The sequence below is a fragment of the Streptopelia decaocto genome (genome assembly GCF_964273445.1).
Source record: "Streptopelia decaocto genome assembly, chromosome: 2".
NCBI classification, from domain to species: Eukaryota; Metazoa; Chordata; class Aves; order Columbiformes; family Columbidae; genus Streptopelia; species Streptopelia decaocto.
In genome coordinates, this window is record NC_138655.1 from 64,647,702 (window position 1) to 64,673,506 (window position 25,805).

A 25,805-nucleotide genomic window follows, 5' to 3' on the forward strand; every position below is an offset into this window, starting at 1 on the left:
TTTGTGAAAACACACCTTCAAACCTGAAGTTTACTCAAGTGCCCTGGAGTGTTCAGCAAGCCTCCGTGTTGCCCTTGGGTTTGGATCTTTCTTTTTATCTACTGCCAATGAACATTTTATAATGCTGAAAAACCTGAAGGGATCTAGTCGGTGCCAGGAGGCACCTTGGGTCTTTGAAGCTCCACTGCCAGCAGTGCAGAGTTAACAAGGAGGTTTGCTAAATGCAGCTTGGCCTTTGTAGCTCCAGTCCTGCCATTCAGGGAACAGAAGGTGGGGAAAGAATGGGGAACACTAGCCAAAGGGGCAGAAGACAGGAAAAAAGATAATAGTATCTCTCCCTCTTAGAACCACCCTGTTGTTTTTCCATCTGCTTCCATGAGGTGCAGTTTTCCAAGTTTCTGCTGCTTTCTTTTTCTTCCAGGCTTCCTGATAGCTGTTGTCCCTTAGCTGCCACTGCCTTAAAGTTAGAGCCAATGTAGCAGTGAGCACAGAACTTGTGTTCTGGTGTGCGCTTCTGCAGTGGTGCTGGAGCTTTTGCTGAAGGCCATCAGTGAATGGAGTTCTAGCGTTCGGAATTCAGACACCTTGTCCTGCTTCTCTAATACTGAGCCATATATCTCTTTTAACACTCCCAGGTGCTGTTCACAAGTCTTCCCGTAGTCCATGTGTATGCTGTTAGCACATCGGCCCCACATGACCCAAAGAAGCAAGACGGAAGTGTGTACTCCTGCCCTGTCTACAAAAAGCCTCGGAGAACAGATCTGACGTACATTTTCTCTTTGTATCTGAAGACGGTGCAGAATCCTGATCATTGGACATTACGGGGGGTTGCACTGCTCTGCAATTCAAAATAAGGGCCAGCATACAGCTATAAGGAAAGAACCACCTAGGAAGATTAATCTGCAGCTAGTAGGACTTCTACTATTGACTAAGTGGTGGCTACCTTCTCAATGGGGTATGGGAATTAGCAAGTGATGTACAGAGATTGTGTTAATTGCACATAAATCAGTTTACTCTGTTCACAGCAAAAATAGTAAATGTATTTAACCAGGGAATATCAGAGGGAAAACAGTTGCAGGTGTAAAATTTGGCAGCTGTTATAATGCAAGTGAGAATATAATCAGCTAGCTTGCTCATTATGGAAACACCAGGAAAAAAGTGCTTATGATAGTGACAACTGCTTTGACATTTATGGTGGTTCTTTTGTAGATGTTATCTTTTCTTCTTAATACAAGACTACTTCACAATATAAGATAATTATTTTCAAATTCATTTTTGTAGTTGAAAACTTATCATCCGTAGCATTATTGAAGCTGTAATGACAAGTGAATTAAACGTATGGTAAAACTTTATCTGCACGTATTCCAAGGCGCAGCTCATTTGATTTTGCATTTGTAAACTTAGTGGGTAGTTTTACTAATGGATGCTCCCATTGCCTTGGTTAATCACTTGTTTATGCAAAACATTCACAGAAGTGTACAAACAGGCAGGTTTATCTTTGCACATTAACTAATTTCTAAACCTATCTCCCAGTATAAGGAAGATGTGCACCCCCCCATTACTAGTGAGAAAAAAGTTTTGCAATTCTTCTCAGAGTGAACACATCTGAACACCAGTTTGGATCCGTTAGTTTTTGTGGTTTTGTGTGCTACCACCGTTGCTGTCTACCCTGTAATTAAAGGGTGATTGCTACTACTTTTTTAATAGATGGTCAGCTATTGGCAGAAAACGTTTGGCTTTTTTCACCAGCACAAAGTCAACACAAAAAAATTGCTGTGGGATGTTATGAAAGAAGGGCTTGCAGTGAGTACATTGTTAATACTTTTTTCTCCTTGTAAACACTACGTTATAATCTCTGTGGAAACTGCATCACTTCCTTTCTTTGACAAGTAAAATGAGAAAATTAAATGCTATGTAAAGAAAATCTGTAGGTACTTATGTTGTAGCACTTACTGTTCTGCTGTATAAAATACAAAGAAATAACTGCTTTGAACTTTGACATCTTCATTTCAATAATTAATCCCTGTTTGTCAGTTTAGGAAAACATCAAATCTTGCAGAACAGAAAGCAGGCCATATTGCAGAAGAGACAGACAAATCATACAGTATTTCACTGAAGATAGCTACCGTTTTATACAGAACTGGAAGAACATATAGTCATCTGGTTACAGAAAAGACTTCTTATAACTAGTAAAAAAACAACCAACCAAAGCCTCCAATCTATCCTATAAGAAAACCCCCATTTTTTTTCTTTTTGCGTGTAATTACAGTACAGTGGTGTAGAATTTATTGTTGAAAGAAATGTCTTCCTCTCCCTGTCTCCGTCTCTTGCCCTGTCCTGCCCTTCTGTTCAGTGGAGTTGCTGCTTCCAGTCTGACAACATTAATTGGATTTGAAATGTCATTGACATAGTATAACATTGACCTTCCCCAACGAGTGTACACTAGTTACTGTTCCCGAAGGTGTTTCACTTCAAATGTGATGTACACCAGACTAAATGAAAGAACTGGCAGGCAGAATATTTGAAATCAAACTAATTATATTTAAACGATAGATTAACAATTAGCTGGGAGTCCTCAAACAATGTATATAGATAACCAAGTTATGCTCTGCTGTTAAAACAAATCTGAGATATTCAATACAATCATACAGCTTTTGGCAATATCGTACAAGTTTCACACAGATAGTAATGACTAACATTGCTTTCGGTAAGTGCTTTGAAGGCAACTCCATTTAGGAATGAAGAGAGCGATACAGTCCTGCACCCCATGTCAGCGTAGCGGCCGTGTTTACAAACATATCTGATGTCAGGCCACTGGCTCCCGAGTGTTGCAAATAAACAGCATTCCATACTCCCGAGGGTGTCTGTCTCGTAATCCCTGAGGCTGTGGCTGGTCGATAAAGATGATGATGGGAAACAAAGAATTGGGTTATGGATTGGCCCTGAATTTCAGCGGCTTAGCAGAATAGATTTTAATTTCAGTGAAGCTCAGAAAAAGGACAGAGACTGGAAAACAAAACAATTCCCTTGTCCGCACGGTTACCTTCATGATCCTATGCCCTGTGATCCTCTGGACAGAGTAACAACAAAAGGAAACTTCAGTTACAATATTATCTATTTTCTCTATTTATCCAGAACCCATGCATTAATCTTATTCCTCTCTTATTGCTTCATACCCTTGCCTTTCTCACAATTGCATCTTTCTAGAACATGAATACAACACCTCGTTCTCTTTTCCTCCTGCTACTTCATACTTAATGTGTCTTCTGCTTTTTTATTCTTACTCCATAAGTGCAGAAAGTGCATTGCTTACCTACAGCAAACCTTCCTCTTCCAGAACTCTGGAAATAATCTTTAATCATTTCAGGAGCTTCACTTTTCCACTGAGAGGAAACACAATTTACTCAAAACCCTATAATTTCTGCCACGACTTGTTGCACCCTGGGTAAAGGAGGAATTTCCTCCTTTTGCTCTTTCAGTGAGGGCTCTTAAACAAAAAGGTTTGTGTAGTTGAATGGATATTTTTCATAGTTCTTCCTTTTGCTAATATGACGTAATAGCTTTGTTATTGTTTCCTAATTAGAGGAGCTAGTATAAGATAATGGAAAATGTTTTTAGACTGTTGTACATAAAACTAAAGAGAGTGATTAAAGTGACTCTAATCAATCTTGAAAATCCAGCAGACTTCCGTGTCCCTTTGACATGCGAGTTCCATGTGGGCTAGTGGTGGCTGTCGGCACACTGTGAGATGGAGGCAGAGCCCCTTCATTCAGTTGGCATGGCTTGGCTTTTGTCAGGAAGACAACACTACAGACACCCATGTAAATACCACCAACACATGTTTTGTGATATGACACAAATTCACACGTTTTTCTAAAGCTGAGTGAATACATTGCTTTTCTTGCAAGCTGGAGGTTCCCAGCCTGGAACCTCTGAGCAATCCAGTCTAGTAGAAGGTGTCCCTGCCAATGGCAGGGGGGTTGGAACTGGATGATCTTCAAGGTCCCTTCCAACCCACACCGTTATATGATTATATGATTCTATACTGTGTTATCTCTTGTTCAGTAAGGATAGTACGGTGTGTTTGCTAATTGATTCCTTATGCTGATTGCTTTAAGTCCAGCAAAGGGACATCATCACCTCCTCCTCCTTCTTTTCCTTCCTGCTTAAGAACGAATTCTGGGATTGTCATTCCCTTTTCAGTTGACTGGGAAGCACCTTTTGTTGCACTATTCTTGTCTTTCTTTACCTTAGTGATCACTTCTGTGTAAGAGATCTCTTCAGTGAAGGGCTCTGCTGCTGGCAGCTCAGAGGTGATGTGCACACCAGCTTCCTGGATGCCCTCCTGACCTTCAGCTCCTGTTCGTTCTTTACTTTTTTTATGGATCTTGAACGTCTCCTTCGTTGGGGCAGCTTGTGAAATGGATTTCTTGATCCGTATCCCAGATTGTTTCAGTCTTTCTCCTGACTGCCTGATTCTCTCTCTCCTCTCAGGGGTCACTATTCTAGTTCGAAGCCTGTTCACCTTCTTGCCAAAATTTTGTCTTGTTCTTTGGATATTTTCCCTTGAAAATGCCTTCTTGATATCATCTATGCGCCTCATGCCCGATCTCTTGAACTGGGTTGCTTTGCTTTCTTCGATATAATATTCTTCATCAGAAGACAGATCATCAGGTGGCAAGAAATCATCCTCTAGTATTTCACCTGGTGTCCTCTCTTTGATAACTGAGAGAGATGAAGGACACTCGGTTTCCTCCTGTGAATGAAAGCAGAGAGTCAGCTTCCAGCAAGTGTCTTTGGGAAGGATGGTGATTTAAGCATTTTGTTGGTTGGCTTGTAATTAATTAATGTTAATTTAAATACAATATTGTAACAAAGTAACGTAGGCCTGTACTATCATATGTGACCTATAGAGAATACAAATGGCAGAACAAACCTTTGCCAATTTCTGTAAAGAGGTTATGCCAGATTAAAGATTTATTTTCAGTGTGGTTCCACCTGAAGCTAATTAATGCTACAGTCCTATATGTACTGGCCCCTAATGGTTTCAGAGCGAATTTGTCTAGTTCATTTTGTTCTAGTATTTGTTCTAGTTCTTTTTTTGAAGCTGATCTGCTTCTCAAAGGTTGGACTTAGATCCATTATTCCTCACCAGTAAAAGTAGACATCCTGTAGACAAAATAGGCTTTTGTGCCTGTGTCACCCTTACACTCTCCAAATAAGTGCCTCAATACTGGCAGCTTCAGTCCTTTACTGTCGGCAAGACAATAATTGCACATTTTTGACTAACTGGAACTTAGCAAGCATTTCTGTTGCTGCTCAGAAGGGGATGAACCCCAACATATTAACTTACATGTGCTGGCTCCACAGGAGAACAAAGTCAGTAAAAGAATGAGATGTTATTCAGTTAAGCCAGTTCCATACGATTCGCTCAGCACCTCCACCATTGACTTGTTCTATCTGGAAACAGATGAATGACCACAAGCAAGCACCTCTACCTCCTGTGGCAAGTTTGATGGCCTGTATGAGCATGTGGTATTAAATATTTAGATTATACATCTGATATGCATTAGCTGCATGCCTGGAAGTGGTGACTATCCAAGATATCTGAGCACTAGGAATGTATGTAGCCTCTCCAAAGAAAGACTACTAGAGGCTCAAAGCCACACAGAAGATTTCCAACAGCTGTCCTCAACAAACAAATAATTTATCAAGTATCACTTAGTGGTTAAAGATGTGCAAAAAAAAGCTCGTGGAAGGATTCAGTAATATGAATTATCTGAACAGGGAGAATCCCCTAAGACAGTTGATCCCCTGAAGAATACTGTCTGCATGGATGCTACGAATTTGTGGCTCAGCATCAGCGAGTCACTTCTGTCTAGAAGTACTTCTTCATGGAGAGTAGAAAACCCATAACTTGTAGGAGGTGCGTGAGATAGATGGCCAATTCCAGCCTCTTCTTGTCAACTAGCAATTTATGTGCATGTGCTCTTCTCCTCAGAGAAGCAGCCATTAAGGGTGCAGACAGGTACAACAGCTATATAAAACTCCTATAAGCTGTTTCCCATTAGTACTAACTACTTCGGGTAATTTCTGAGGCGTGACACTGTCTGGGCACTATCTTTAGTATTATTATCTTACTGCAGAAAATAGAAGAGGTATTAGAAGAGGTATTAGAAGTTGTCAACCCATGAAGAGTGGGTCAGTCTTACTGATTTTTTGCTGTGAACTGATTTCCAGCCAAAAAGACGTCTGTCATTGTTCACGGTGACTTGTTAGTAGCAAGTCATGTTTAATGTTATTATACAGAGAAGTAGTAATATGTAAAATAAAATACATTAAGCTATTTGGCAGATAAAGCCCACTTAAGAGTCTTTCATCATGCATTGGTTTCATTAAAAACCCTCTAGTAAAATAGTTGTTAATGCTTAGAAAAAATAGGGACGAGTTATGTTGCATTGATTACGGCAGAATGTTATTCAACTCATCTGTCAAAATCAGCAGGAACAAAACTACAATGCTTTGCTAATAATCATCTTCATTAACATGTGCAAATTAACATTAATCATATAAAGCCTTCTATATATAAACATAATCCCTTCTTTTCTGAAAATGAACTAAAACACAGCTGGATAATAATTTCTCAAAGTTTGTAAATTATAGCCCACTCCTTCAGCTGAAATGCTAACAAAAAACATTTCCAGAATGACTATTCTGAAATTTCAGTACATACAGAAATGAATACAATATGGTAAATAGGGTCTGCTGTTCATATGAAGATTACTTTTTAAAAAGGAAGAAGGCAGAGAGACTACTTTCTCTGCAATATTTAGGCTGTCCTCCTTTGGAAGAGGAACAAATTTTTCTGTATTTTTGTCAGTTGTTTGCCAGATTTTTATTGTGCTTATAGTCTATCACCTAAAGAAGAGAGCACTTTAACTTTCATACATGTGTTTATTCTTATCACTAGATATCAGTGGGGTAGAGACAAGGTAGGAGCTCATCCTTCTTAAAGCAGGAATGATGTTTTAGCACCGTGTGGGAAATAGATGGAGTCAAAGCATCTAGCTACCTGCTCATTTAGAGACTCACTAAAAGCAAAGATTAAACACCTACTGGTTTAGTTGCACAGGACAAAGCCCTAAACCTTTCTTGGATTGAAAGCAGATGGGACTGGAAAGAGCAGGACTAGGCAGCCCAGTCTTAGGGGAGGGTGAGAAGGAGCTGAGCAATTGATGATGCTGCTTGCGAGCCTTTAGTTAAAATTCTACTTAAGCATTTTTCTAGGACGGACCCATGTCTGCCAGCACTACCTCATGGGAGGGAGGATCTTTACACAAAATTTGTAAGTGCTCAGATGAAATGAGGACATTAGATTATTTCAGAATGAAAGATTCTGCCAAGCAGGTATTTCTAACCTGACTTACAGAGGAGTACAGTCATATGGTCTGTCTACGGCTTAATACAAAGGGCATGTTCTCTGATTGCCTTGCCTACTGGCAAAAAACAAAGACATTCACATGCCAGAACCGGAAACCAAGAAATAAATCTGTGGAAGCTGATCATTCCCCTTCCCTTTCATCACTCCTCCTGGAGCACCTGGAGAGGATGCATCCTGCAGTGGGTGCTCACACTGACTTGTGCATGCTTGTTGGCCATTATCTTCTGAAAAGTTAGTCCAACACTCAACACAGTGAAAATAGACCTGGACCTTTCAAAACAAAACATTTTTTTCTCTTCTCTTCCAAGGAAAAAGTCGGAAAAAAAGATAAAAGAAGTTGGAAACTGTGTCCAGTGCTGGGATCCCCAGATATGGAGAGTGTCCAGAAGAGGGCTACGAAGTTGGTGAAGGGTTTGGAGAGGAAACCGTATGAGGAGCGGCTAAAGTCACTTGGTTTGTTCAGCCTGGAGAAGAGAAAACTAAGAGGAGACCTCATCACGGTCTACAGCCTCCTCACAAGAGGAGGAGGAGGGGCAGGCATCTCTTTAGCAACCAATGACAGAACCTGAGGGAATGTCAGGAAGATGTGCCAGGGGAGGTTTAGGTTGGACATTAGGAAAAGGTTCTTCCCCCAGAGGGTGGTGGAGCACTGGAACAGGCTCCCCAGGGAGCTGTCACGGCCCAAGCCTGGCAGTGTTCAAGAAGAGACTGGACAAGGCCCTCAGACACATGGTGTGAACTGTGGGGTTGTCACATGCAGGGACAGGAGTTGGACTCAATGATCCTTGTGGGTCCCTATGATTCTATCAAGAAAAACAAGGAACTACTGGAGAGAGGCCTATGAAGATGACTGGGGGTCTGGAGCATCTTTCTTGTGAGCAAAGGCTGAGAGAGTTGGGTCTGTTCAGCCTGGAGAAGGCTGAGAGGGAATCTCATAAATGTTTATAAATATCTCAAGGGTGGATGTCAAGAGGACGGGACCAGACTCCTTTCAGTGGTGCCCAATGATAGGATGAGGGGCAAAGGGCACAGACTGAAGCACAGGAGGTTCCATCTGAATATGAGGAAAAACTTCTTTACTTTGAGGGTGCCAGAGCACTGGAACAGGCTGCCCAGAGAGGTTGTGGAGTCTCCTCTGGAGACATTCAAGACCTGCCTGGGCACATTACTGTGCGATCTGCTCTGGTTGCACCTGCTTTAGCAGGTGGGTTGGACTAGATGATCTCCAGAGGTCCCTTCTAACCCCAACCATTCTGTGATTCTGTGAAATCAGTCACATAAATGGTTGATTTGGAGGTTGTCTTTTTTTTCTACAAGAAATGTAGCGTATACACTTACTTTATGCATCTTCCACATTCTCACCCTTACACATCCTCTCCACTAACACATAAGCATTTGGGTGTTTTCCACCAATTTAAGAATGAAGCTGAGTTCAGACACAAAGAAATAACCTCTCTGCTGAGGAATCAGCTGTGTTGTGAGTCATTCTGTCTGTCCTCCCAGCTGATGCCTATCCTGAGTAAACACATCATGGCTCAGGTACCTTGCTTGTAGATCTGGACCCAATGTTTTTGGCAAGTGATGGGGGATGTGTTATGAATGGGTGTAGGAGGGGAGAAAGGAGTAAGATTAGATGTTGTGTTGTTGAAGCTAGAAGTATTTTGGAAAAATTATGTGTGTGTAAGGAAATGAGGTCTGGAAGGCGAAAGACTTCAGGTTCTGTGGTAGCAGAGAAGGGACTGAAGGCATTGGTTGCAATGGTAAGGGGAAAGCCTGGAGACGTTTGCAGTTCAGCTGGACAGGGAGAGAAATAGGCCACAAAGCTGTAAGCTTAGTTTGATTCACTGCTTAATAAACAACTTTAACAAACAAAACTTAAATGTATAATGGTGTACAGAACAATCATACAATTCAGGAGTCACTGGTGATGCCTCTGGCACAGTAAGATTGCTAAGAAAGCATTTTAAACCAGAACTTTGGATTTTCATAATTTTCAAGTATTTAACTTCTAAAATATGCCTAGCCAAAAGACTGAGTTTTAGTGGCCTGACTGAATACAAAGCAAACAGGTGAGTAAACCTCAGCTTTGATGAAGAAGGCTAGCATGGCATTTATTTGACTGGATGGCTCTGTGGACAGTGAATATTGAAACCCAGGTGTTTCTAACACTGGGTTCCCAAGAAAATCTGACTCCATCATTGTCATGTTCTCCCTCTGCTCCCATTTCAATTTAATTCACAATTAGAACATTTTTGAAGGGACGTAGTCTGCGCCCTTCACACAGGCCTTTCACTCCTCAAACGCTGCATCAGCTGCCGAAGCTCTGGCTGTTCTGCACCAGCACAAGAGGGCACTGACCAGTTCGCAGGCACTGCCGGCACCTCCTGATCACAAGGAAGAGATCACAGAAGCAGCATTTTCCTCCCGTAGGATACAGCAAGGTGTTTATGAAGGAAGGCTAACACACCTGCTCCTTAAACTACACAAAGCCAAAGTGCGGGCTCTTTTTCACCTCACGGGAACCTTAAAAACAATAGGTAAATAATCTTCAGTGTGGCAATGCCCCTAGTTGGTGTTATGCGACCTTCGAGGTGGCAATGCTTGCTGATGCTGTTTGATGCTCAATGAAAACGGCAGGGGAAAAGAGACTGTCTCAAAATGCGCCTGCTTGATAACCCTGCCTGCACAGTCAGGCTCCTCTCATCTCTGGGCAGGGAATGAAGGGAAATGGCAAACTGTTGAGCCATGTCTCAGGTATTTTGCTGCAGTTGTGTTCTGGCAAAGATCAGGTTGGCTCTAATAGCATCGTTCTCCCTTCTTGGTGAGATAAGGAGCAAATAAGCCAAGAGGGCTGCTGGAATAGGCCATGCAAAAGAAAAAGGTTATTAAAAAACTTCCCTTGCAAACTTGTTAGCTGAATCACCACTCCTTATCTTTGCAAGCACGGGTGGGATCAATAATAGCAGCAATAGTATTATTTTCATTAAGAAGAGGTGTGTTGCTAATTTGGAGTCCACTGGATTCGCTACACGAAGCAGTGATCTAGTGTCACTGCAAAGCAATACTTTGGCCTTAAGTACATTAACACTTCAAGTGTTTATTTCAGTAATAATTTTAATATAATGTCATTTAAAAATAAAAAATAATGGGATATAAGGGCATTTGAATGGGTATGGCCAGTTCAAGAACTTTACTCCCCTCATCATTTAATGGGTTTTTGCACATGTATTCTGGGTTTGTGTTTCAAAGCCCAGAATGGGCTTCTAGAGTTGGCAAGGAGAAAAAAAGATTACTGGCAGCATAAGGGCAGGAAACTGCATCACCGTAGTGTTTAAAAAACCCCTGGGCATTTGCACATTGAACAAATTATTTGTTGTCTTATGTGTAAATAAATGCTAGAAATGCTAGAAAACAGTTTTAGTTTCTCTTATAGCCTCAAAGTGTGAAGCTAGCAAGCTTTGATAAAGGCAACTGTTATTAGCTCTCAACTATGATCTCATTTCAATGTAAACTTTAGCAGGACAAAAGTTTTTTAAATACAAAAACAATAGCAGGGAAAAACAGAATGACCAATAATTAAATAGTATATTTTATGGATATATTTTTTGTGTATATATATATTAAATCAAGACTCAAAATGGTCCTAAAGAAACTGCTCACAGGAAAAGTAAGGGAAACAGATGAACTCCATAACTTGGAGTCATTGTATTGCACAGGGAAAAGGCCACGGCAAATGACCTTTCAGCCTTGGGATGTGTGACAGGGAAGGTGCAGGTGATGATTAACACAGGCACAGATGGGACCGGCGATCACCTGACAATTCTGAAGCAGAGCACGAAGCAGTAAAATGGTCGAAGGCCACGCAGCGCCTGGTCTGGCGCTGCTGCCGTGTCTATGACAACTGGGGATGCAAATGACTGGCAGCGTATGGGCAGGAAACTGCATCACCATAGTATTTTAAAAAATCCAGTAAATTTGCATGTTAAACGAATGATTTGTTATTCATACCAGCAGCCGAGGTAAATCACTAAAATATCCCCTTGAAATTGCTCTCTAAATCAATATGAAACCGCTGATGAATAACCAATTACAAATCATTCAGTCCTTTTGCTCATATTCCAACAGTTAAGAGTGAAGCTTTATAAATCTCAAGCGATCCCTTCACTTTTTCCGCAAATATGCCATTTCAAAATCTCTGCCATCAGGCAAATAGCTGCTCAGATGAGAAAGAAATGGGGTTATTTTAAAAGGGCACCTAAGGGATTCTATCAAGTAAAGAAGACAAAGAATAAACACTTCAGCACGTAAGACTTTATGGCCAAGTGCTGTTGCTTGTATTTAGAATTATTCTTACATAATGAAAAAGCATCCTTTCCAGAAGAGACAGCCCCCCTCCCCCCCCCACCATTTCTCTTTTGTGAATCCTAGTGCACATCCCTTTTCTTTAAATTATGTCAGAAATCCATTAATTTAACCAGGAGTATACAATCACTATTAAAAAAAAAAAAAAAATCAGCTTATTCTCTCATTATCTGACAGCAGGAAGCTACAGACAAGGAGCGAGCGGTACCCAGTTATACACCACATCACTTGGAGAAGCCCTTGGCTCCAGGCCACCACGTGCTGCACAAAAAGGCCTTCTGCAGCTCCAGGGGAGAATTACAGCTTCACACTGACTTTGCTATTGTTTTATGGAGCCAGCCTAGGGAATATCTCTGCAGGTTTGCAAACTGGTGAAATTTCTCACTTCCAATTGATCTGTAGCTACCAACCTTTTGTCAGTGGAGGAGAAAGAGCGAACACAAGTTGTGATAAGACACAAAAATATGTTTGGTAATATTTTGATTAATTTGTTCTTCACAAAGTGACTGCTCTTGCAAGCTAGCTACAGCAGGGAAGTACAAGTGAAACCCAGTCAGTCATCAGGGCTTGCTGAAGAGTCTGCCCAAGCAACCGTGTCTCCATGTTCACTCACTTCTGGACACCCTTTCAACCCAATGGAGTTGAATAACAGGTACTTATTAAGTAGACACTGTATCCAGAAGTAGGTGTCTACAACAGGCTGGGTAGATCCAGCTCCATACATTTCTCTTTGCTTGCTTGAAGGGAGTCTACAGGCCAAATGTACTGGTGTCTAAAGCCCAGCAGGATAAATCCTGTTCTAAATTCTGAATTTGCTGTTAATGACTTCATGTATTCCTTGTGTCTGTGCCTGTGCTGTTCTGATCAACTTTATTCCTGTGCTAAAGATTGCTAAAGATTGCAAGATTCAGCTGTCTTCAGTAGTGCTGAAAATTCACAGGCCATTTCAAAAAGATGAACCCAATTTAAAAGCAGTAAATTTCACGATGGCAACATGTTATAACTACACAAAAATTTACAAACAGTTTAATAAGCTAACTAGCAGTAATCATCTGAAACTCTACTATGCTCTCCCCTCTCAAGTGGCAAGAGTTTCATTCATAGCCAGTTCGTGGTTGCAGAGACATCATAGTGATTTCAAACTGAGTCCATCTTTTTGAAACACCCTGTAAAGCCCAACTGTATCTCCCCAGTGCCAAGTCCACTCCTGAGTCTGGGTCTCAGGCATTAAGTGTATGGCTGAAAACACGTGTGTGCCCACAGCGGCCAGCCACAGCTCCGGCCTGTAAGTCACTCCAGGCAGCCTCTGGGACCGTGGGGGAGAGGCAGGACATAGGAGGCTCATGATGTAGCTACGTTCTTCTAAAAACTTGCAGACAACCACAAGCAAAGCCCTGAACAACTGCATCCAGTGCAAATGTAAATTAAGATCAGTTTTTTCCACCACTTGACGTTAATAGGTGGAGAAAAAACGATGGCAGCCCTGAGAAGATGACTGCCCGTCCTTTGTGAGGACCACCGAAAGGGAATATGTCTGGGGACTCCAGTTACAGCAGACCAAATAGTGTAGTGTCAAGTTTATAACTTGCTATGAACACAGGCCTGTGAAATATGCAACCTGTTTCAACTTAGGGACACAGAAATGGCCCAACAACTGCTTATTTTTTTTTTTTTTAATTTTCCTTTCTCCTTGTTCCTTTTGGACACATCCCTAGAAACACTGTATTTCTCTAGCAGGTTGAAAGTGGTTGATTTTTTCCTAAAAATGACTGGTAATTGATGGCCATCTCTGCTGGCTGCAGTATTCGAGCACTGGCTCCGCTGCTGCTGCTCAGCACGGGGCCGGCTCTGCGCTTTCAGCTGAAGGCCGGGGCTTGACTCTGCAAACAAAGGACTGGTGCTACGCTCTCTGCAACAACGGTTGGGTTTCTTTCATTCTCTGTAATTTCAGCAAAGGCAATTACCTGCCCCAGCTGTAAAAATATTTATAAGGCTTGTGCCACAAGGCTCCAACAAAGGCCATGCGTTGCTGGGCTGCTGAGGCCCCTGTGTTTGAGGCCGGTGCTCTGCTGTCACAGGCAGTCAACCTATGCCATCTTTTTTTCCACTAACTTTTCAGATTCCACTTTTAACAGCAATTTAGGTTTTCTTTCTTCCCCATGGATTCTAGCAGAAGGCTTTGTACAGACCCTCATGTCTCCAGAATTAAGAATCAGTTTGTGGGTTCTGACTTGAGATGACTCGTGGACAGTTTACACATATTTCAGCTTTTCAACAATGGTGTTTACTGGACTCCTCATCCGTGCCCCAATGTTTGTATAAATGACAGCCACAACCTCTCTTAGCCTCTTTCCTTGATGAACTAAACCAAGCTAGGACCTTCTGGTGTCCTCTCATTTACCAGGACTTCCCATTGCTTTGATCAACCTGGTAGATGTTCTACAAACTGTTCAGTTTGAACACAGCTTAATTCAACAGGAGTGATCAGAGCTGCACATGTTAGTCCAGGGGGCTCTGAAGTGTTTTGGGCAAGGCCACTGGGTGTCTCTAGAATTTCTGGAAATATCTTGCCTGAAACCCTTCATGCCCACATTTTTTTTAAAGAGCCACAACATCAAGTGGGCTCTCAGTCATCTTGGGAGCAATTAATACACCATTTTCTGTCCTTTCCAAACTGTGGGGCCTTAGAAGACAAAACTAACAACAAGGGCTTTTCCTAAGTACAGGAATCAACACTGTGTACACTTAGATTAGCATTACTCCAGCTCTGAATATTATTTGGTTTCTTGTCTATATGTCTTTCTCTGGACCAACAGCTTCATGTGTTGAGTATATTTTGAGTATCCACACCTTTTTCTTTGCCAAGATCTTTAATGAAAATATTACACAGTTGACAGTCTTTGAAGCAAACCCTTTTACAAACCCATCACAAGCCTGACTTTCCCTTTTCAACACAATCCACTCTCAGCTGTTACTTTTCCAGATTTTCTGTTATGAGGTAAGATATTAGGTACATAAATATGAGAAAAGATAAGACCTCTTATGTTTTTGTGAAACAGAAAAATGATCAAATATGAGTTACCTAGCACAATCTGCTCTTGGTGAGCTATTTAACTCCATGGTACTAATGATTCTGTTCTGCAGAGCCCTTTCTGAGCCTGCCCTTCTTATGTCCAAACAATTTCAGATTAATGGCAATGGTTCAGATAGTTTTCTTTGGCTTTTTTAAAATAGCAGTGTTATATTTGCTGTCTTTCATGTCACTGTTAGTGTCACAGTTTTTTTCTCAGAATAGTTGTAATTAAAACTACATGCTGATGGCTGGCAAGTTTGCACACCAGGTCTTCCAGAGCCTCTTGACTGTGTGACACCCTGGTTTTTACTGCCACTTTGGATGGAAGTGCTTCCACTTCAGTTTTCAGATTACCGTCTCTATCTTGATCTCACCGCTTTTACCAAGTTATTATGCTGCAGATGGACAGTGGCCAGGAAAAGCCACTTACATTTTAATTTATTTATGCATAATATGAATGGCATACGGAAGGCTGCTTGTGCTAGCCTCTCCTCATGTCTGTGATCACAGAGCAAACAAATCAGTTGTAACATGGCTGTGTAGGCCAATCAAGCCATCACCTTACTTGGTTTCTGACATGTGCACTGTGACTGCCCACCAATTTTAAACATCAGACAGCAGTGAGTGAAACAAATACATCCGTCCCTTCATAGGAGGTTGTAGCATGGAGGGTCTTGGTCTCTTTTCCCGAGTAACAAGTGATAGGATGAGAGGAAATGGTGTCAAGTTGCACCAGGGGAGGTTTAGATTGGATATTAGGAAAAACTTCTATATGGAAAGGGTCGTCAGTCATTGGAACAGGCTGCCCAGGGAAGTGGTGGAGTCACCATCCCTGGAGGTGGTTAAAAGTCACTTAGACGAGGTTCTTAGGGACATGGTTTAGAGATGGACTTGGCAATGTTAGGTTAACAGTTGGACCCGATGATCTTAAAGGTCGTTTCCAACCAAAATAATTCTATATGAAATTGTTACTTATTTACAGTGCTTACATAAAAAATAGAAAAGAGCCCAGGATCTGTAACATGGGCTTTCTGGTGCCAGTGTGCTCACATTCAAAGAGGGTCTTGCAGAACATGCAGAAAAACAAATGAAACAAGTTCTTTCAGGGTTTGAAAAAAATAAAAATCCCTTTTAGTTTCTGAATAATTCAGCCAGAATGAGTTAAATTGTTGGATGCTCTTTGACTGCAGAGAAATGATATCTCTCACAGCTGATTATTCAGACTAACCTGAACAGAAGTGAACAGTGACCCGCACAACCTACAATGTACTTTGCATTCCCTACTAAACCCTCAGGGCACATAGCACTCCAGGGTCAAAAGACTTCACTAGAAACTCTGAAATAACCTGGCATTTTCAATCATGCAATCAGCCTGGGGAGGAGAGCTGCCTGCTACCACATCTTTTCCTCAAGCTCATGGCCTTTTAAAAATGAATGCTCTCAGTTTCCCTAATCATTATGCTCATGGATGATCACTTTGTCTCTTTTTAATGCAAGGATATTGCCAACTCTTTTCATCATGGCTGAGGTCTCTTGGGACAATCTCCTCCAGCCAATGATCCTTTTCAACCTGCCTACTCCTTCTATCATTGATGAGATCAAAGCTACCCACTTGAAAGAAAATCTTTAGGATTCAATTGGTGTTTCCCATCTCCTCATACGCCAATGTTCTGGCAAAAGCTAAAGCTAAAAACCACGTGCACTCACCCACGCAGGCATTCAATGCCAGCTACACACAGGTCCTTGGCTCCCTCACAATGTCGCAAATGGTTCTCACTACAGACGAGATGTCACTCCCAACCACCAAGTAAACAACTTGGTTATACCCATTTGTAAAATATAGCTAAGGGAGCACACTGATTCCGTAGCTATTAACAGACTCCCACTCATCGTAGCCAAGCTTAGGTCACTCAGGTCTTGGCACTCCATCAGGATGTCTACACTGGTGTAAATCAACAGCGTGAAATCACTGCACTTGTGGGAAAGAGACTTTCACAAGTGTACCTGTGCCTTAAAGCTTCAGCACATTCTTGGCTCCTTGCCATGTTCCAGTTTTTGAGGAGCAATGCAGTTATCATCCTCCAGAAAAGTGTTAAATGTCAGATCCTAGAGGGACCAGCACATCTGCGCTTCCTCCTCTGTGCAAGAGGGAAAAGGTTCTTCAATCTACCTTACAAAAGGCTGGTGGTTCTCAACTACTGTCGGAAGAGGAAGGTATAAATAGAGCAGTCAAAAATGCTGTTTCCTTTCCTGAAAAGTACCACCTAAGAATTCAGTATGCAGAAAAAGGTGAAGGTCATTCTTGTCCAGCAAAACCAGCAGAGAGTTCAGAAACTCCTACTGGAGGTGATGCGTAGAGAAAGCGCACCTCATGAGAGCCACCTTTTGTATTAAATATCTGAAAATAGCTGTTATTTATAGGTCTGTGGAAATCCATTTTCACCATATTTTACTACATTTTTAAATAAGCAACAACTCATGTCTTGCTAGGAGAAAATTTACATTATGTAATGAATACTGTTTTAAGAACAAATACTTTCAAAGTATTGATTCTGCTGCAATAATTATGGTAAAGGCCAATCAATAAAATGGCATTATGCCATTAACTATGGGAGTCAGAGATATTTCTTACCTTTAGCTGGGAAATGATTTGCAAGGAAAAAGCGAAGTGCCTGTTTTCTATTCTATTCTATTCTATTCTATTCTATTCTATTCTATTCTATTCTATTCTATTCTATTCTATTCTATTCTATTCTATTCTATTCTGTTCTGTTCTGTTCTGTTCTGTTCTGTTCTGTTCTGTTCTGTTCTGTTCTGTTCTGATGGTGCAGCCTGCAATAATTGTAATAATATGACAAATTGTGCCCATGTTTTCTCCTGAACATCCATAGTAAGTAATTCAGTCAGAAATCTGGGTGGCACAATTTGGCTACATGTGGTACTAACATAATATTAAAGAGGTAATGTTTCCTACCTTCAGCTTTTACTCTTTTTTTCCCCCCCCCATTCTTTCCCAGCTATTTCTTCCCAGTAGTAGAAAATAAAGTAGCTAAGAAAGCTAGATTATGCAGAAGAATTTGTTCAGCTGTATACAGTGGTGAATACACTCAGTGGAACACACAGTTCCATTCATTGCAAGTAATGTTATTTATGTACAAACAGATGCAAGACCAGGGCATAAGGCTGGGCGATGTGTTACTCATGAGGGCTGGTATTTTCAAGAACACCTAATGAGGAACACGACCCATTTGAAAGAAGCTCTGGGGGCTCACTGGTATGAAAGAGCAACTGTGCTTCTGGCAAAAGATTAAACGCTTTTAAGTTCTACTGACTTGGGAAACTGGCAAGTTTCAGCAAATACAGGTTCAGGCCATTAAACAAAGGGATATCATGGCACTGGCTAGTGACTGACAGACCCTGTGAGCTGCCTGCATGGTCTGTTTGTACGGATGTAAGCAAGACCATGCTATTTCATGAAGCTTCTCTTCAAACACAATTATTTATAAGAACACTGAACACCCTAGAATGGGGTCAATGAAAGGAAATGTGTTATTTTCTTGCCCAATATGACTGAAAGAACAGCGCTGTGTTAAAACATTTCCAAAGCAGAGCATGAAAGGGACTATTTGTTGTCGTGAAGGGTTTATGGGTTTGAGCTTTAGTTTGTGAATATACTGCTATAGACTGAAACAATGCAAAAAACCCCCAAATTTGTCAGCACTACAAAAGCCTGGGTAACTGTGCAAGTTAAATAAACCATCTGTTTTGATATTTAGTGTTAGAAGACAGTCTGTGTTCCAGGGAGCCTCCAAACACTTTTGCTATTTGGACTTCTACCTAATATGGCGAAAAAAATAACAGGGACGAATGTCAGGCATGGTTTGTATGACAAGATTTACAGGGCCAGCCTCATATTACCTTTCGGAGAGGCAACAAATAGTCCTGGCTGATCTGCAGTTAATCTTACATGACTGGCTCAGAAACCTCCCCACACTAATAATAGACCCGTGTGTGCTGCCGGCAGTAGGTTCATGCTGCAAGGCACCGCGGAGCACAACTCAGTGTTAAAGAAAGCATAAAATAACTCTCACATTGGACAGACTGTGTCTTTTTTGTTCATTTACTGACGCCTACCAGCAGCCACCAGGGAGGTGGCACAATGACAGTGCTACACGAAATTAGGTTCACGGTTACCTGATAGATTACAACCCGGAATTTGTTTTTCTTCAGCATCTCCTGTTGTTTGGCTTCCACCTTCCGCACGCTGACGCTCTGCCGCTCCACGCGGGCCCGCACCTCCTTCATGGTGGAGCTGACTTTGTGGGTTTTCTCCAGTAACTTGTTCACCGTGTAGCCCGTATTGCCGTGAGCCTGGGCAAGCTTTAGCATGTCGATCTGTATGGTCTTGATGGCATTTTCCATCTCCCTGTGCCTCTCCTCTATCCTCTTCTGGCTCGCCTGCACGCTGTCCACAATGTTGGCCACTTTGTCCAGGACCGTCACAATAGTATAAGCTGCATCTTGTTCTTCTTCCTCCTCGGTGACGCTGGAGAGACGATTTTGGTGGGTTTTGTCGGCTTCCAGGGTGATTTCGTGGCGGTCCATCTTGCCTGCCTTCAGCCGGCTCGGCGGGAGGCGAAGTTTCGGTGACCCTGCCAGGAGGATTCTGGCGCTGGTGCGGAGAGCCAGGGCGACAGCTGGCTCCGGCGATGCTCAAAGTAGGGCGTGAAACGCCGCTCCTGGAGCTGGGTCAAATGCTTCTGACTACAAAATATCCACACATGATTGTTCGGATACTTTCAGCAACATGAAACCCCTAAAATTAGGAAGCAATGTCTGCAAAGGAACATACGTTTAAAGGGTCACGCTTCTGTACTGATGAAGTTATTAGTGTTAATCCAGGAAAGCTAAGTAACTTACTAATTAAGCAGGAAAGCAAACTTGCATATTTTTAACGATCTACTTTTGTTTTCATGTTACTGGAGTGCTTTCCTCCGAGGGAATTCAAAGAGTGGTCAGGAAAATGAACACGGTTGTATTTCCCAGCAAAACAACTTTGAGTCTTCAGCTTGTTGCAATTACCACATGGGGCAACAAATAAACACACTAAACCAGAGACAATATAGTGAAAACATTGTATTGTGACATGCTTTTCCAGTTCAAAATGTTGAAAGCATTTTTTTTTAATTGAACAAATTACTAAATCCTACATGCAAAATTTTGAAAGCCTAAACTACATGTTAAAACAGCTGAACACATCCTATTCACACTTTATCTCGGGTTCTTTCGAACAACAACTAACAGTCTATTAATATAACTATGACCAGCAGACTAATTTGGATGGACTTCTTTAGCTCTTGAAAATACTCTATACAAGAGCACTAGTAATTCATTCACTTTTATTTTTTTTATTTTAATCACAAACACTATACAATCCATATTGCAGGTGTTAAAACTTGTATTTTCTTTAAAAAAAGTTTAAGAAGTATTAAAACAGCTTGAACAGTGATAAAGTAGGCTTTATTCCAATTTTTTTGCGTTCAATTATTCAACACCAATTTTTACAATACCTAAATCTACTAAGACCTATTTCTTTTGGACCTGTGCCATCTGCTCTACCAGGTAACTTCCCAAATTATGAAATTTATAATTTTCCTCTTCAAAAATAAATTGTTGGAATTATTTATGAAGATGGCAGTGCTTAGACCCAGCCCACACATTTTATAAATATGTTACAACTACACACAGCACACAGCTTCACAGTACATGCGATAGGCAGTGTCTAAAAAATCAGTTACTAACTTCCAAAAACATTTAAATATCTACGGTATTGAAACACAGTGTTTTCTAGTTTCTCATAAGAAAAGTAAACTGTAAACATTTTTACCTTTAGTTCATGCCTTGTTTGCTAGGTAATATGGACTTTTTTGTTGGTTTGTTGTTTGTTTGTTTTTTTAAATCTACAACCATTGGTGAAATAAATCTATGTTCCCAAAAATATTACATTCCATGAATAAAGCACAAGTCTATTATATAACCATGTGATACAGATACAGAAAATGAACTACTGTATTCAAAAACATAAAAGTAAAGTTACGAAAACAGTCCATAGCTGTTAGAGCTGATGCTTTCAGAATACAGACCAACATTGTTACACTAAAAATGTTCAAAAATAAGGCCTCTGAAATAAATATTTCCATTCTTTAAAAAAAGATATAATAAAAATGTACATCACATGGTCAATGTAGGTATAAAAATCACTAAGTTAAACCATTCTGGAGGACGTATCTGAAGTGAAATGGCCTAGGTTTTGCTTCTGCCGACGTCCTCTGTTGTTTTTGGGGCATTTTCTGTTAGAAAAAAGAAAAAGAGAAAGAGAAAGGAGGGCTGCTTTCATATATGCCACAGAAAATTAAACCTACCAATAACATATTGACTTTATTTTCTGTATTTAACACTAGCAGGCAGTCTATGAGCTCTGCTGACTGGGGGGTCGCTCCTGCTGTTTGGTAGTGGACTGGCACCTGGGGATGTCTGTGGGACCCCAGACCACTCGGAAGGGAGTTCTGCTTGAACTTGAGACTGAAACCATCAAGGTGCCACGTCCTTCAGCCTCGATCCAACAATTCAGTGATGTCAGGATGAGGGGCAGCGGGCACAGACTGAAACACAGAAGGTTCCATCTGAATATAAGGAGAAACTTCTTTACTTTGAGGGTGCCAGAGCACTGGAACAGGCTGCCCAGAGAGGTTGTGGAGTCTCCTTCTCTGGAGACATTGAAGACCGGCCTGGACACATCCCTGTGTGATCTGCTCTGGGTGAATCTACTTTAGCAGGTGGGTTGGACTAGAAGATCTTCAGAGGTCCCTTCTAATGCCAACTATTCTGTGATTCTGTGAAAATGCATACCATGGTGAATAATTGCATTTGCTCTATTTCATACATACTGAAGATTCAGTGGATGGTAAGGCTGGATCAGTCAGCCTTTTGAAGTGCTAGACCTGCAGATGCCTGGCTGCTCATGGGAGCCCCCGAGGCAGAGCCCACCCAGGACTCTCTCTTGGGGGTGAGTCGGGTGATCCCTTTCTTGGGGATAGGTACACAACTAAGAAAAGATTCACAAAAGCCAGCAATTCTGAACAGGATGGGCCTTAGTCTGCCAGACAGTGGGCTATGCATGATGGAGAAGTCCTGCTGGGACACAGGAGGACAGGCTGTCCCCGACAGAGCTGGGGAAGGGCTGTAAGAAGGCTGAAAGAGGAGGGCTGCTGAACCACAGCCTTCCCTGCCACAGCTTTGGCCAGCAGGGTGTTGGGTAAAAAAGCAGCGACATCAGCTGCATGAGCCAAATGGATGTCTTTTACATGTTGTTAGACGTAACTTAGATACCTGCTATGTTGAACCTCGCAAGAGAGCGGGGGGGACGCCTATATTGTTCTTGCTTAGGGTGTCACTCTACATCACTGAGCTTGGGAAGCCGCGCACTAATGCAGTGGCAGAAAGTTTTATGACCTGATGTAAGTGGAGCTGAAAAAGTGAAGGAGGAGTCAAGGAGGAAAAGGTAAAGTGTAGCAGGGATGTCCAAGTGCAGGACTTAAATGCTTCATGCACCTATAAGGTAACTAAGCAATCCTTAATCTAGCCCCCAGTCCTCATTGGGTTCAAGTCCTTGATGAGCAAACTGAATCCCTTGTCATCAAAAAGAATCCATGGTTCTCATCTCAGTTTTCATACAAAGTGAGAGGCTGAGACAACCCCGAAACCTGAACTCCGTGCTTGTGCATCTTCACCTTTCATAAAATAGGTTCCCAGGGGGAGTGCCTAATAAAAGGACTAGCTACACATAAATTTTCAGAAAGCATATATGGTGTGAGGGATACTTTTCTCTGTGGAACACCATTTACAGGGATACTGCGGGAAACAGCATCTTGTCAACCTTTCTGGTTTCACTGGGGGGAGCAGGGGAGTCACAGCTTCTTTAAGATACCAGCAATGCTTGAATAACCCCAGTGAAGGTCTAACACAGTAGCTGACATTTTGCATGTGTTTCAAGGCTGATCTGTTCTGCTGGGTATTTGGTCTGGGGACTGAGAGTGGTTACTGGTGATTTGTGAATTTAAACAAACGTGTGTTTTGTGGAAAAAAAAAAAAAAGGCAATAGGATGTTACATAGTCCTTCCACTTCAGTAATTAGATATTTTTTATGTGGATATTTTAAGATATATCTTAAAGCACATAAAATTGGGAGGGGGCAGATATTTAAATCCAGAAAAAGCATATCCATACAAGGTGTAACTTGTCACTGCTTTTGTGTTTACCTACCTTGTTATGCACATGACAATTGCAACTATAATGGCAATCTGTACAGCTCCAATTATTGCTGCAATAAGGACATGCGTAAGCTTTTGTCTGCTTGGGACAACGTAAAGAATACTAAAGTCTGTCTTTTCACAGTGCTGTCCAGTATATCCTGATTCACACCTGCAAAACAAAAGGAATATTTCTTGGAATCTGTAATTTGTCAACAGACCCGTCATTTTGCAGATGAAATAAGCAGTTCAAGGTGACTCCAAGTAAGAAAGAGCTGGTGTGAAGGCAAAGGTGTGGTAATGCTTGGGTTGGGGAATGGTTTGAATTGCTGTGGCAAGAGAAGAGATAGAGCAGGTATGCTTTGCTTTCCTGGATTAGGTTACTATAATAGTGGCCCCCTCTGACAATACACCGGCATAGGGAATGCCCTGATTTGGCAAAGAAAATATGTGGGGTCGTTATTAAATTGGGGCAATATTTAGGAAGAATAAAGCAAATAGGTGAAACAAGTAGACAAGGCTAAATGCAACACAAAGGAGAAGGCTCATGAGACACAAAGTGAGCAGGTATATGGGAGAGGAGTGACAAAGAGGAAGAGAAACCTTGAAAAATAGGAAAAAAAGGAAGATTCCTTTTCAAGCTGCAGCCTACAGAAGTGGAATCCTGCAAAACTTATTGGACAAGACCAGCATCAAACTCCTTTCTGCCTTGTCCACAAACCAAAATTTGATGGAGGTCAGGTTAGAAAACCCAATGGCCCACAACTGCTCAAGTGAAGGTTCATGAAAGAATCCATACAAATTTGGCCAGGGGTGGGGGAGAAGTGGCTGGAGACAGAAGAAAAGCAGCTGCTCTAAATGGTACCTTGCCTGAGCAAATCAGCAGTTGGCTCGATGAGAAACTCAGCAGAGGCTGCTCCTAATCAGCAAATTGTATTCAGGGAACCCGAGATGCGCTAGTGGTGAAGGTGGTGGTGGAAACACGCTCTGAAGGAATTAATGTCACAAGGCAAGAGAGGCTGAAGCACAACAATGAAAGGCAAGAGCCACCCAAGACACTGGGCTGGAGTTTGCAGGATCAAAGCCCACCACTTACATTCCTGAGCAAGCTACTGCTGCAGCTGTTCTTTAAAACCAACCGATGCGAATGCATCGTTAAGGCCAAATGATTCATACAATTGGCCTCCAGCTCTATAGTGGAAAGCTGGAGAAGAAATACTCCCATGCAGACAGAGAAACAATCCTTTTGGAAACTAGACTAGATAAGCCAACATGCAATGCAAAATTGGTCTCATCCATCGAAAACCTTAGTGCTAGGGTAAGAATTTATTCTGTTTGGAGGAATGAAATAATTACTCTTCAGACTTTCCTATGACTGCTAATGCAACTCCTAATCCCCCTTTGCATGCAGGGATAATGGTTGGGGTTTACATGTTCATAATCTTGTGACCCTGCTTTCTCCAGCCATGAGCTGCTGTGTAAGGAGTTTTGGTTCAGGCTTGAAACAAGTTCCAGTAAGAGGAGAGTTATTAAAGAAAAGCCCCCATGGACTACTGTAAGTAAGCTTGGTAATGGCTAGGAAGGGAATCAAGAGAAACATATATTAGCATACAAGAAGGAAGACGATGGGGAACATGTCAGTAATCATGCAAAAAGAAACAATAAGAGGACTGCTTGCTGGTGAAGAAGACTGAACTCTTATTTGTTACTTTGCTTTTGTTTTCATTAGAGAAGGTAACAGTCAAAGTGTGATCAATGTGAGAATTGCTTTAAAGTCTATGAGGCAAAACAAAGCAGAGGAGGCACAATAATTCAAAGATGTTTCCTCAGAAACACTGAAGCAACAGGAAATTATTTCTGAGAAATATTGAACGGAGATTCAGGAGTACTGAATTCCTGCAAAGAAGTGCTTGTGTTAAGAATTATATTGATGGTGGGATGAAGTACTAGGCACTAGTTTAAGCTACTTTAAACTAGTAGAACAGATTTTAAAGCATTCTGCTGCATTAATATATAGCAAGCACTAATATAATAACAAGATAAATAGAGGTCCGCATGGATTTATCAAAATATGCTGATCAGTTAATTAAACTAGAGTAAAGAAGTTTAGATTTCTTTGCAAAGAGTTGAACTTGTGCCTCCTTGATGCAGCCTGCCGTAAGCACAGGGCAGAACAACTGCCCTGCACAAGGCGGGCAGCAGGGGACAGACCAGATCCCAGCTGTGCAAAGGCTGCTAAACATTATATTATGCAACCGAGTACTACAAAACTTTCCTCCCGCTTGCCTGCTGGCAGTGCTGGAGGGCTGCTGTACAATGAGCAAGGAGATTGATTGCCCTCAGTAAATGCAAAAGTCAGAGTTTGCTCTGTGCAGGTATTTTCTTCAGTTTTGTAGGTCATCTGATACTGACATATATCACTACCAGGAAATGAGGACCAGATTAAACAATGTATATGCTAGGTGTGTATGAGAATTCAAAGCATTTGAAAAGGACAATTTGCCCCTAGCATTCATCATTATATTTTCCTCACCAGAAAAAGAGAGAATTTGTACATGATTGCTACAGTGGATTGCTGTCTGATATAAATAGTTTCCTTAATAACTCTGCTCCAGTAGGA

At 41.5% G+C, this 25,805-nt stretch overlaps 3 protein-coding genes across 3 annotated transcripts in view; 1 reads left to right on the forward strand and 2 right to left on the reverse strand.

Annotated features, from left to right (window-relative positions):
• Window positions 1-2,387, forward strand: part of LOC309436282 (dynein axonemal heavy chain 5-like) — a 168,884-nt gene extending 166,497 nt beyond the window's left edge. Inside the window, exon 77 of the mRNA XM_082045351.1 lies at window positions 636-2,387. Coding sequence (XP_081901477.1) covers window positions 636-854 — 219 coding nt within the window. The 3' untranslated portion in view covers window positions 855-2,387. The remainder of the gene's footprint in view (window positions 1-635) is intronic.
• A 133-nt stretch (window positions 2,388-2,520) lies between these two features.
• Window positions 2,521-19,593, reverse strand: CAVIN4 (caveolae associated protein 4). Its single transcript, XM_082045352.1, has 2 exons — window positions 19,071-19,593; window positions 2,521-4,756 (listed from the first exon to the last, which is right to left on the reverse strand). The coding sequence occupies exons 1-2, from the start codon at window positions 19,479-19,481 to the stop codon at window positions 4,100-4,102; spliced, it is 1,068 nt and encodes a 355-aa protein (XP_081901478.1). The 5' UTR covers window positions 19,482-19,593; the 3' UTR covers window positions 2,521-4,099.
• Window positions 19,594-20,035: 442 nt separating this feature from the next.
• TMEFF1 (transmembrane protein with EGF like and two follistatin like domains 1) overlaps window positions 20,036-25,805 on the reverse strand; it is a 128,035-nt gene continuing 122,265 nt past the window's right edge. Inside the window, exons 9-10 of the mRNA XM_082044985.1 lie at window positions 23,199-23,357; window positions 20,036-21,226 (exon numbers count right to left, since the gene is read on the reverse strand). Coding sequence (XP_081901111.1) covers window positions 21,142-21,226; window positions 23,199-23,357 — 244 coding nt within the window. The 3' untranslated portion in view covers window positions 20,036-21,141. The remainder of the gene's footprint in view (window positions 21,227-23,198; window positions 23,358-25,805) is intronic.

What these genes read in the sequence shown, in the direction of transcription:
- CAVIN4 (XM_082045352.1), bottom strand. Translation starts at nt 19,481, where the DNA reads ATGGACCGCCACGAAATCACCCTGGAAGCCGACAAAACCCACCAAAAT. An exon ending in TCCGGGTTGTAATCTATCAG is followed by an intron (nt 4,757 to 19,070) that starts GTAACCGTGAAC and finishes TTTCATTCACAG; the next exon opens with GAGGAAACCGAGTGTCCTTC.